This window comes from Trichomycterus rosablanca, chromosome 13, assembly GCF_030014385.1.
Source record: "Trichomycterus rosablanca isolate fTriRos1 chromosome 13, fTriRos1.hap1, whole genome shotgun sequence".
Classification (NCBI taxonomy): Eukaryota; Metazoa; Chordata; class Actinopteri; order Siluriformes; family Trichomycteridae; genus Trichomycterus; species Trichomycterus rosablanca.
The window spans coordinates 25,482,764-25,494,916 of record NC_086000.1 but is presented as its reverse complement, the minus strand read 5'-3'; the positions used below and the strand labels follow the sequence as shown (position 1 = coordinate 25,494,916).

Sequence of the window (12,153 nt, the reverse complement as noted above, 5' to 3'; positions counted from 1 at the left end):
GCCTCGATGCGAAAAATTTGAATCGATGGTTTTTAGTAATCGAATTACTCGAGTTTCTCGAGAAATCGTTTCAGCCCTACATAGGATGCCCCCTTGTTATTTAGTCAGATTATCACTCAGAAATAAGGTGCCTCAGTAAGCAGCATTTTAAGCAAGTATCTAAGAATTTAGACAGGCTTTCTCTTGGGAGAGTGCATAGGATGATGTCAAATGCTGTCTATGTGGAGAGCTCACTAGGTTTTCCCACAAGCTTTACGTTATCACACAAAATAAAGATATGCTTGCTTTTAGAGTGGGGCAAGACCCAAAATGCAGAGCAACATGAGTTCTGAGGAGCTTGGTTTGTCATAGTTGCCTCATGACAGAATGAGCTCCTTCACAATGAGAAACCACTCAATGGGAATAAAAGACAATGTTACAATGCAAAATGAATCTGTTTAGAGGAAGATTAAATTAAGTGTAAATGAATGATTCTGTGCAATCAACTTCTAAATCTTAGTAATTGTGATATACAGTACTGCACACCTTCCCACTACAATGTCATCATTTCAATGCACTGACTTTGATCTTCCTAAAGAAACAACTGGTGTGTGAAATTCCATCCTGCTACATTACACATTTCACACTTCAAAAACTGAAAGTGTTTTGTACAACAAAAACATATTTCCTATTTTGACAGCTAAATACTTTACAACAGAAGTCAAGGGGGCACCTACAGACCACTGAAAAATATTTCTTCTGTCAAATATTTCTATACTTTTTCAGGGTTAGGAGTTACAGAATTCTATTACTTTAGCTGACATGTGGTTGGAAGTGATGGCAGAGTAAAGACGGAGTTTACACTTACTTGGGGAATCGGTCCTTTAGCATCTTCATACATTGGCGGGTCGGCCGAAGTTGCTCGATGAACTTTGCAATTGTTCTGTATTCTGCTCTACTAATCTTCATTTTTCTCAGCAGTCCACCTTTAGTAAGAAAAGGGAAGAATACAGTTCAACAGAAGGAATTTTAAGGATAATATAACTTCTAAAATGATCACATATTTTATTAATAATACTGCACCCTAAGTCTTAAAGTAACAGTAAGTGTAGTTTGTGCATGATGACCAGCTGAATTGGATTTTCTAAAGATTTGATAGGTCAAAAATACACACAGTAAAGCAACTTTGTTTATTGATTTGCTGTTGTACAAAGTCCTAACATCACCTTGCTGAGAGGATTTTATTCCCAAGATACAAGAATAACTACAGTCAGTGTCATCCATGTTAAAGCAACTTCTACCTGAATTAATCAGTGCCTTCATCTGTCATATATGCACACACATGTACAGTACAATAAATATCCCAGCTCATTAGGAAGCTGGGGTCAGAGCGCAGGGTCAGCCATTGTTCGGTGCCCCTTCTAGCCAAAAGGTTTAAAAGCCTTTTCAAGAGCCCAACAGTGGAGGCTTGGCAGAGCCAGGATTTAAACCAACATTTCAACTGATAGCCCTAAGCTCTAGCTACCAAGCTACCACTGTCCACTAAGGTAAACCAGTTTTGCTGGTTCTTGAATTACAGACAACTATCTGTATAAAAAGGTAATAGTTTGGCTTTTCTTTCCAACCATGGAATGAGATCACTAATTCATGTACCGTTTAAAAGGTATAGTTAACCTTGCCCCATTTATATGGGCACAAAGACAAATTACAAACTAGATCACTAACAAGGAATCAGCCATCTAATCTTCCAAGTTATTTTATGCATGCAAGGGCAAATGTAGCCCAGGGGTTGAAGTACTGGACTAGTAATCAAAAGGTCGCTGGTTCAGGCCCCACCACTGCCAGGTTGCCACTCCTGGGCCCTTGAGCAATTGCTTAGACAGTATACTGTCACAATAATGTAAGTCACTTTGGATAAAAGCGTCTGCTAAATGCCGAAAATGTAAATGTATATTTTTGATCCAGTTGGCTTTGGTACATTTTTTAAAATCCCATAACCTCAAGAAAGTCAACATCACTCTATTCTGTTCCAGTCTCTTGGGTTCAATTGGGACACCTTTTATAAAATACAATAAAAAAACCTGTCATTTGTTAATTTTCTTGTAGCTTTATTTAACTGACAAAAACACAAAGAAATGACTTTTACTTACATGTTTAAGCTGGCAAACTTCACTATATTTTGTAAATTTAACAAATTTAAAAGTTTAATGCTTGCAACACAAACTTCCCACAATCAGCAGGTGAAGTGGTAACAGGTGAGGGAATCATGAGGTTATAAAAAAGGACACACCAAAGGCTCAGCCTTTGCAAGCAAAAAGGAGATGTGCCCAACCACTTCACCACCGAACTATGATTTTAAACACTCACTTTTATAAAAATAAAAATAGAAGGTAAACGCTCATTGCACACATAGGTAGTGTGCTAAGTGTGTACGTGGAGCATGTTCTCCTGTAAGATGACAATTGGATGTTTTGCTTTCATCTGGGTGATACTTGGTCTTAGAAAATTTACTTTTACATTTTCAGCATTTAGCAGATGCTTTTATCCAAAGCGACTTACATTATACAGCCTAATCAATTGAGGGTTGAGGGCCTTGCTCAAGGGCCCAACAGTGGCAACCTGGCAGTGGTGGGGTTTGAACCAGCAACCTTCTGCTTACTAGTCCAGGACCTTAACCGCTAGACTACTTTTCTAATGCATTTACTTGCCATGCAATAAACTCAATTAAACTGATCACATCAATTTAGATGATGTTTAATCTGTTCCACTTGAATATCTGACTATCTTTACAATCTGGCTAAAGAAAGAGTGTGTTATAGGAATATAATTACATGTTACATCGCACTGCACAGCTCACTCTATTTTACAATAAAATAACTTCGTTAAGTGGTTATTGCTTGTTCAGAATGTAAACAAATAGCGTTTGTTTATGCCACACCAACGTATATCAGTTTTCAACACGTTAGCCAGTATCACAAGGGCTGAACTCAAATAGTTCTATATTCCCTATGTAGTTTATTACATAGTACATACAGTAAACCTGCTGCAACCACGATATAGTGCACTGCATACACAATATAAATCCGTTTGGAATACAGCCACAGAAACACGTTTAGCGTTCTTCCCACAAACAGCAAATAGCAAAAATCCTTTAATGAAGTATTAATATACCTTTCACAAGTGCACAGCAGTGTTATATGATCCAATCAGATCTGATTCATCTTTTATCCAACATCCAATTTACAGTAAACACAACACCGTTACTGCAGGGTATAGAACTGTAGATGACTTCCTGGATAGCTCCCGCGAAAGAGTTGAAACAGTGTCGTCACGAAAAAACGCTGTGCTGATTGGTTGAGCTCGCGAGACTCAAGTATAGTCGAAGCTGATTAGACAGAAACATGAACCTGCTACACAGCTGTAACTAGTGATTAGTTTAATGACGTGAATGTTTAATATTGTACACAAAATAATTATTACATTTAATTATTACAAACTAACAGTTTACAATATATATGTCATGCAGACTCGAATTTGGTAAGTGTACACGAAATGTATTTTTTTTCTGAATAGAAAAGGCACAGAGAAACGTTAATGATAAAGTTTGGACACTTTTGGTGATACTTGTCTGTCTAATTAAATAAAATAAATAAATACATAAAATAAACAGATTTAAAGTAGATTTAAAGTAAACTTGTTCATGTTCATGTACAATTAAGGTTTATTTGCTAAATGTAACCTTACTTGAGCCCTATATATATCAGCCATAACATTAAAACCACCTCCTTGTTTCTACTCACTGTCCATTTTATCAGCTCCATTTACCATATAAAAGCACTTTGTAGTTCTACAATTACTGACTGTAGTCTATCTGTTACTCTGCATGCTTTGTTCTTCAATGGTCAGGACTCTCCCAGGGCCACTACAGAGCAGGTATTATTTGGGTGGTGGATCATTCTCAGCACTGCAGTGACACTGACATGGTGGTGTTGTGTTAGTGTGTGTTGTGCTGGTATAAATAGATCTGACACAGCAGCGCTGCTGGAGTTTTTAAACACCTCACTGTCACTGCTGGACTGAGAATAGTCCACCAACCAAAAATATCCAGCCAACAGCACCCCGTGGGCAGCATCCTGTGACCACTGATGAAGGTCTAGAAGATGACCAACTCAAACAGCAGCAATAGATGAGTGATCGTCTAGGTAGGAGTGTCTAATAGAGTGGACAGTGAGTGGACATAGTATTTAAAAACTCCAGCAGGGCTGCTGTGTCTGATCCACTCATAACAGCACAACACACACTAAATTCTAATTCTTACAATTTCTCAGAACCCCGAGCTGTAACACAAGTTTAAAAGTGAAACAGTGAGGAAAATCCAGATAAACACTGATATATATGTATGTATGTATGTAACTTGTATGTATGTTGACACCTGCACCAAAAGAAATTCCTTGTACATCTGCTACTTGGCGAATAAAAAGATTCTGATTCTGATATATGTGGACGCTTTTAGAATGAATCCACGGTTATCCGCGGTTATTCCACACAAATGCATTTTCGTCTCATATGCACACTTTGATGACGTTTTACTGCACCGCTCAAGCTGAGCACTGAACAAAACGACTGTTCATTGTTAATTTGAAATAAAACAAATACACTTTTAAAAAACAAACTGAACCTGTTGAGTTTAAGGAAAACGTTGAGTTTAAGGGTACAAATTTCTCGACGAAGGGCGTTGAGTTTCAAAGATTTTGAGTTTGGGGGACATTGAGTTACAAGGTACCACTGTATAGCCTTAAAAACTCATGAAATCTGACATAAAAAATTATGTTTATAGGAAACTAAGAATCTAGCTATTTTATGGCTAGAAGAATATTCCAGAATTTTACAGAGTTGAGTGGGTTTTTTTTTATTTGCGCTGCTCCCATATTTGTAGGGTTCTCCACAGCTGATCATTCTGGTCCACATACTTGTTTTTTTAGTTGGATGCCCTTCCTGACTCTTATTTTATAAGTGTAGTATTTAAGTGTAGATGCCTGACTGGTCCATCGCACCAGTTAAGTTTAGTTTTGAATCTCGAATTTTGGACTATTAATGCATTAATTAATTAATTAATTATCTAATTTATGCACTAAGGTATTTCACCGCTACAACACCTGAGCAACCAGAAGCAAAAAACGCATAGTTTTTTAGTAACAAAAAACTATTAGTTTAAATAATTTATTGAGGAATGATAAAAGTGATACATTATTAGTTATTAGTGTTCCACTAACATTTATTCATTACACATTGCACTCGAATATGTGTAGGAATGAATTAAAATGTTGTAAACAGTTGTAGGACTGGCACTATCAGTCCAACAGTGCAAAATTCTTATCGTTGACAAAAAGTGTGCTTCCCTATTAAAAAGCATTCTTCCCCATATATTGTATATCCCTATAGAATTGACCCACTGCCTTGGAGTGCTATCAGCCAGTCATCAATTTAGGTCATCGGCTCATGCCAGTGAGAGCAGCGACTGCATGGCAGTTCTCACTGTGGAGCTGTGGAGAACCCTACAAAGATGTTTAACTGTATACAGCTGTTGGCTGGATCAGTAGACTACACAACAATAAAAACCAAATTACTACATACAAGCAGTCCTGTTGTAGATTCAGTGTATTTAAAAATCTGTTATGTCTTAAACTAATGTTCTAAAATATGTAAGAAACAAGAGATTTTCTAGTATATGAAACAGTTATGCAAAGCATCTCCGCATGCTGACTAAATACCATGGCTAATGATAGCAGTTAGTGTCATTATAGCCTGTTAGCCTATAGCTGTTAAAATGACTTTTAATTACTTAACGCTCATTATTCTATGGCATTCAGATGTTAATTAGCCTGAAGTTTTGTACAGCATTAGAGAAATGCATTACAAAAAGTAACTGTAGTTAGTTCAAATCTATTTGAACTAACTACAGAAACTACATTTCTCTAATCAAATGTTGGAGAAAGGGGCAACATGCTATCATGATTTAACTGTTAACCTTTCTATTTCATAAGTTTTTTTTTGTAATATGTATTTGCTTACATATAGCAGTCTTTAACTAATCATTAATTAACCAAACACGCAGAAAGTTCAGATCATAAATAGTGTCCATATGCTTGATTTGTGAAGTATAACACGATAGTACTGCTGAGGGTATTTAATGTACTGCACACCCAATAAATCCACATATATATACACCGATCAGCCATAACATTAAAACCACCTCCTTGTTTCTACACTCACTGTCCATTGTACCAGCTCTACTTACCATATAGAAGCACTTTGTAGTTCTACAATTACTGACTGTAGTCCATCGATTTTTCTACATACTTTTTTAGCCTGCATTCACCCTGTTCTTCAGTGGTCAGGACCACCACAGAGCATGTATTATTTGTGTGTTGGACCATTCTCAGCTCTGCAGTGACACTGACATGGTGGTGGTGTGTTAGTGTGTGTTGTGCTGGTATGAGTGGATCAGACACAGCAGCGCTGATGGAGTTTTTAAATACCGTGTCCACTCACTGTCCACTCTATTAGACACTCCTACCTAGTTGGTCCAGTTTGTAGATGTAGTCAGAGACGATTGCTCATCTATTGCTGCTGTTTGAGTTGGTCATCTAGACCTTCAGCAGTGGTCACAGGATACTGCCCACGGGGCGCTGTTGGCTGGATACTTTTGGTTGGTGGACTGTTCTGCTGTGTCTGATCCACTCATACCAGCACAACACACACTAACACACCACCACCATGTCAGTGTCACTGCAGTGCTGAGAATGATCCACCACCCAAACAATACCTACTCTGCGGTGGTCCTGGGAGAGTCCTGACCATTATGAAACAGCATGAAAGGGGGCTAAAAAAGCATGCAGAGAAATAGATGGACTACAGTCAGTAATTGTAGAACTACAAAGTGCTTCTGTATGGTAAGTGGAGCTGATAAAATGGACAGTGAGTGTAGAAACAAGGAGGTGGTTTTAATATATATATATATATATAATATACCGATTAGGCATAACATTATGACCACCTTCCTAATATTGTGTTGGTCCCCCTTTTGCTGCCAAAACAGCCCTGACCTGTCAAGGCATGGACTCCACTAGACCCCTGAAGATGTGCTGTGGTATCATTAACTTCTTCAGCAAATTTAAGCTACAAATCCTTACGCTTGCCCATTTTTTTCTGCTTTTAACAAATCAACTTTGAGGATAAAATGTTCACTTGCTGCCTAATACATCCCACCCACTAACAGGTGCCGTGATGAAGAGATAATCAGTTTTATGGTCGGTGTATATATATATGTACAGTATATATTCCATTCTAATATATATTCTAATATTTTAATATTTAAAAAGAAAATGTAATTAAACTAATTGTAGACTATACAACCCTTTCATCAAAGAACTAATATAAAATAATATAATTTGGTGTTTTCTCCACTGTATAATATTTTCCTGCCTATAAGCATTATGTCAGGAGTGAAGCTCAATAATGTGAATCAGTGCTAATGTGCAGAAGTGCTCTGTACAGGTAATGTGACTGAATGATTTTAATATGACTTGCCTCGGTGTAAACAATTTCATGATGCTGTATATGATGCAGGGAATTGCCCCATTTCTGTGCCTTGTGATTCTGTGTAGGAAATGAGTTTAAATCAGGTTTTTTCTTCGTTTGAATGTACAGTGCTTGCTGAGTGAAGGAAAAAAGCTGTGAAAGCCAGCTCTAATTAAGTAGCTCACTGATCTGAGCTTTCTTTATTTTAAGGCCTGGTTTGTCATAAATCCTTCTGGGGGATCAATACTTTTTTTGCAGGGACGTTATTGTGTAAGTAGTCTTTTTCCTGTAATAATGTATTTAATGTGTTTTTTTTTACTCTCTCTCTCTTTAGACTTCTCACCCTCTAAAGAATCTGTCCGTGAGAGCTTGAATTACAGTGCCGCAGTTCAAGGTAAGAAACGTGTTCTCTTTTAAATGTGAAATTCCGCAGGACACAATTTACCAAAAATGCAGGCAAATTAAAACAAACGTCGTAAAGTACTGAAGTAATCTGAAGTACTGAAGGTTTTTTAAAGACAGTCTTACATGCTTAAGGCGTTCTCCTGCAAGGCATGTCATTCCTAAATGTAAGACCCATCATCCTGTGTTTGGTGACGGTTGGGGCTGTCTGTTCTCGGACTGAGCACGGCAGATCAAAATCCGGGGTGTTAAGGCAGCATAAAGGATGAAAAGGCTGAGGTCAGGCAGAAACGAGTCTGTTTCCCCCTTCCAGGTATCAGAGAAGCAGAGGTCGGAGAAGCTGTGTGTGTAATGGGCATGAAGGGATCAGCGTATTGGGACGGTTTAAAAAAAAAAAAGATAAAAATCAAAGCTATGTAATGGCTCTAAAAGCAGGGATCAAAGGTGCTGGGTTCAGGGGCAAGCTCGACAGAGAAGCTGTGCTGTGTGGGTGGAAAAGAGAAAGAAAGAGAGAGGGGCGGTGTGTAAACAGGCCAGTGGTACACACAGTGCCGTTAACCAGCTGTGAAGCCTGCGCACAGTGGGAGATGAATTTGCAAAGGATGTTTTCCTCTGATATCCAGGAGACGCTTCAGTGATCTCTGCTCTGCAGCTCTCTGCACTATTGTAGTGCTAAGCACTGAGCTCCTAATGGCACTACTATGCTTTAACGCCCCTGATGCAATCATAGCAAGTTCTGTTCGAGTGGTGCAAGGTTTCTGCTTAGTTCTGCGGTCATTTGTGCAATTCAAACGTAGATTTTTCTTTTTATTGTAAATTATAGTCATGGTGCTTAAAAATTAGCTGTAGTTTTATTTATCTGAATATTTTTAATGTAACATACTAAAACCAGTAAGTATACAACACTTGATATTTTACCTTGATTAGTTATGAATATAATTTGCAAAAGGACATCATATCAAGGCCATAATGGCAATATATATATATATATATATATATATATATATGATCAAACCCGACCCCCTCCCACCCCCAAACATACTTATAATAAATAAACAGAGTGCACCCACTAGCTTTGTGTCATGTTAGGATCCCTCAGTGTTCCCATCAGTTGTTGATATGACAGAAATGTTTTAGAATGGCAGAACCCTGGTAGATTTGGTCCCCCAATGTTCACTTCATGGTACCATACTGACACCATATTCTTTGTTTTGTTGCATTGATGGTGTGTTTACACAAAGAAGGTGTGTATGTGATGTGAAATGTGACATACAGAATTCTATATATTTCATTCATAATAATAATAATAAAAAATAAAAATACATCACCATGTACAATATTGATAAGCGGGTAAAGTTTATATTATAGTATATATTTCTTAACGTGTGTTATATAGTAAATATAATGTTACAGCTTTAGTAAGATATCTACACTTATCAACAAATAATAACAAATAATACATGACTCCTGCCCTCAAAAGCAATCATTCTGCTCAGGACTAATTACTCAGACATAAAAAAAAGCTTAAAGAAAGAGTAAGAGAATATATGGTACCATTTAACATTTTAGCCTGCCTATTTTTTATTTGTAACAGCATTTTAGTTTCACTTTACAAGCGTTTTCACACTGTAAACGCTGCAGTGTTAAAATATCACAGTATGGCATTTATTGTACATAAAATAATCTCAGTATGAAGAAGCATTTTATTAGTTCACCCTGTACAAAATTGATAAGGGGATGAACTTTATATAGTATGTGTTTCTTAATGTGTGTTATTTAATATACGTATATTATTATGTTATAGCCTTAGTTTACTAAAGGAAGGTATCTACAATTATCAACTAATAATAACGACAAATAATACATGACCAGGAAAAACAATATATGTATGTATATTATGTACTATACGTATACATATATACTATACGTGTGTACACATACTGTGATGTGATGTATGCCCAGTAAAGTACATTTATTATTTTATTCCATTTAGAAATTATTTTCTGTTTTGTTAAAAATCATTGCTCTGAACAGGTAAAATCTGCTAAATCTCAAGTATTAGCTGGACATCAGACTATTGACAATGTATCAGTGACACTACTAAGCCATATTTTACACCATAAAGAATGTAATTTTAAAGCAGCTTTTTAACCATATTTTATTAGCATTTAATGATTGTAATTAGTTGCTGAGTAATTAAACGTAATCATGGTCACGTTGTCCCCCTCCTTCACAGTAAATTGTCTGAAAAAAAACATGCAGAACAAATTTATTGGATTAATCGGGGCTAGATAATTCTTTTGGATTGTATTTCATACTAAATAGGAGAAAGCCGGAACAAAGACTGCAGCGCAGGCTCATTAATCATTGTCAGAGGGAAGCTCCAGTGCCATTTGCATGAGTGAGGTGGCAGCACAGCAGAACGGCCCCAGATTTCTCCAAACTGTTAACGGTGCGTCAATCAGGTCTAACCTAGTAATACACTCTCTGAGGAAAGAAAAGGCCAGCCCTCGACTCCTGCCCTCAATAGCAAGCATTCTGCTCAGCACTAATTACTCTGACATAAAAAAGCTTAAAGAAAGAGTAAGAGAATATATGGTACCATTTTACATTTTATCCTGCCTATTTTTCATTCATAACAGCATTTCAGTTTCACTTTTAGTTTTTACACTGTAAACGCTGCAGTGTTCAAATATCTCAGAATGGCTTTTATTGCACATAAATCTCAGTGTGAAAAATCATATTTTATTTTGCAATATTTTAAATGTGGACCTATATAAAAGGCTGACCTAAGATTTTAATTATGCAACCTATTACATTTAAAAAGCAATAAACTACAATTTAAAAACTCCCTTTGTTTATTTTTATTTTTTATTCTCACATTTATTATTAAAATTTTGTTACTATAAAACCCAGAGCTTGGGATCTAACATGTATAAGAGACAGTCAATAAAGTTTGACACTGATCGAACACAGACATGATAAGTCCACATTCAGAAAGAGGAAGGGGTGTAAATATAAAAACTGTTTTGGCAAATTTAAGGCACATATTTAATGGGATATGTTTACATAAGGCGACATGAAGTTGAGCATTGTCTAATGTTACAGTAGAGTGTAGATTATTTGAGTATGTATTTTTGATGTGTTTGTGTACAGTTGTTTGCATATTTTTTGACTAACTGCGGATAAATTGAGCAAAAATGGTTGTGCTTGTGGACTTGGATTTAGAAAATTGTTTGGAGATTTTATAATACAGATATGAGTTTATACAGGTTCTCTATAAGAATACTCTATTGTGAGAGTTTGCCTTACATTTTGTTTAGGGAACATTCAACAGTAATGGAGGTTATTAAAGCATTCATTTCATAAATTAATAATGGATAAATAAAACACTTAAATTAAATATAATTCAACAACAATTTAATAAATACTATGTGGACGTTGCAGATTTTATCTACCAACTGATTTGTTTTTTTTCTTCCCCTTTTTTAATTCAACATAAATGTTCTGTGATCACCGTGGCATTTTAACCAATAATTGGGCCCAGTTGGGATGCAGTGTGTGGTCTAAAAAGAAGCGGCATCCTTTAAAACTGTCTGCATTAAGTTCTCACACTGAGTTCTAATTATCTCACAAGAAACTTAAAACACAGAATCCAGAAAATAAAGTCCACAAAATTGATGTGGTGTCTGTCTCTGTCTCTGTGTGTTGGATATAGAGATAGATAGAAAGAGATAATAAGAGAGAGAGAGAGCAAGAGAGAGATACGGGTGTATGTCTTGGTGTCTGGGCTGCCACTACCTTTGCTGCCACGGCAGCTCATGCTGGGTTTTTTCTCTCTCCCCCATTGCTAATATCCTGGGGGCATTTTTCTCATTATCAAATATTGTTTGATGTCTTTGTTTCTTGATGATTAACCGTGGTCACCAAACACTGGTCTGGATTGTTTAAAATTTAATTTTCATCTCTGAAGTGCCCAGAGAGCATCTGACTGGTGGGGATTCAGATATTTAATGTATGCTATTTTTCACAGCAAAATGCAAGAGGATGCGATGAAAGAAATGCCTGGTAATTTTCCAGGAGCATCATTAAAGTGTTCTGAATGTAATTTATCATCATTGTGCTTGTCATTTTTTGCTCAGTAAATGAATATATGGCAGCGTGGTGCTTCCTATTAAAGCATGAATTTCC

The 12,153-nt window shown here is 36.6% G+C and overlaps 1 protein-coding gene across 1 annotated transcript in view; it reads right to left on the bottom strand.

The window, feature by feature from the left end:
* The window catches only part of cdin1 (CDAN1 interacting nuclease 1), a 164,737-nt gene that overhangs the window by 137,015 nt on the left and 15,569 nt on the right, over window positions 1–12,153 (bottom strand). Inside the window, exon 3 of the mRNA XM_063006732.1 lies at window positions 848–965. Coding sequence (XP_062862802.1) covers window positions 848–965 — 118 coding nt within the window. The remainder of the gene's footprint in view (window positions 1–847; window positions 966–12,153) is intronic.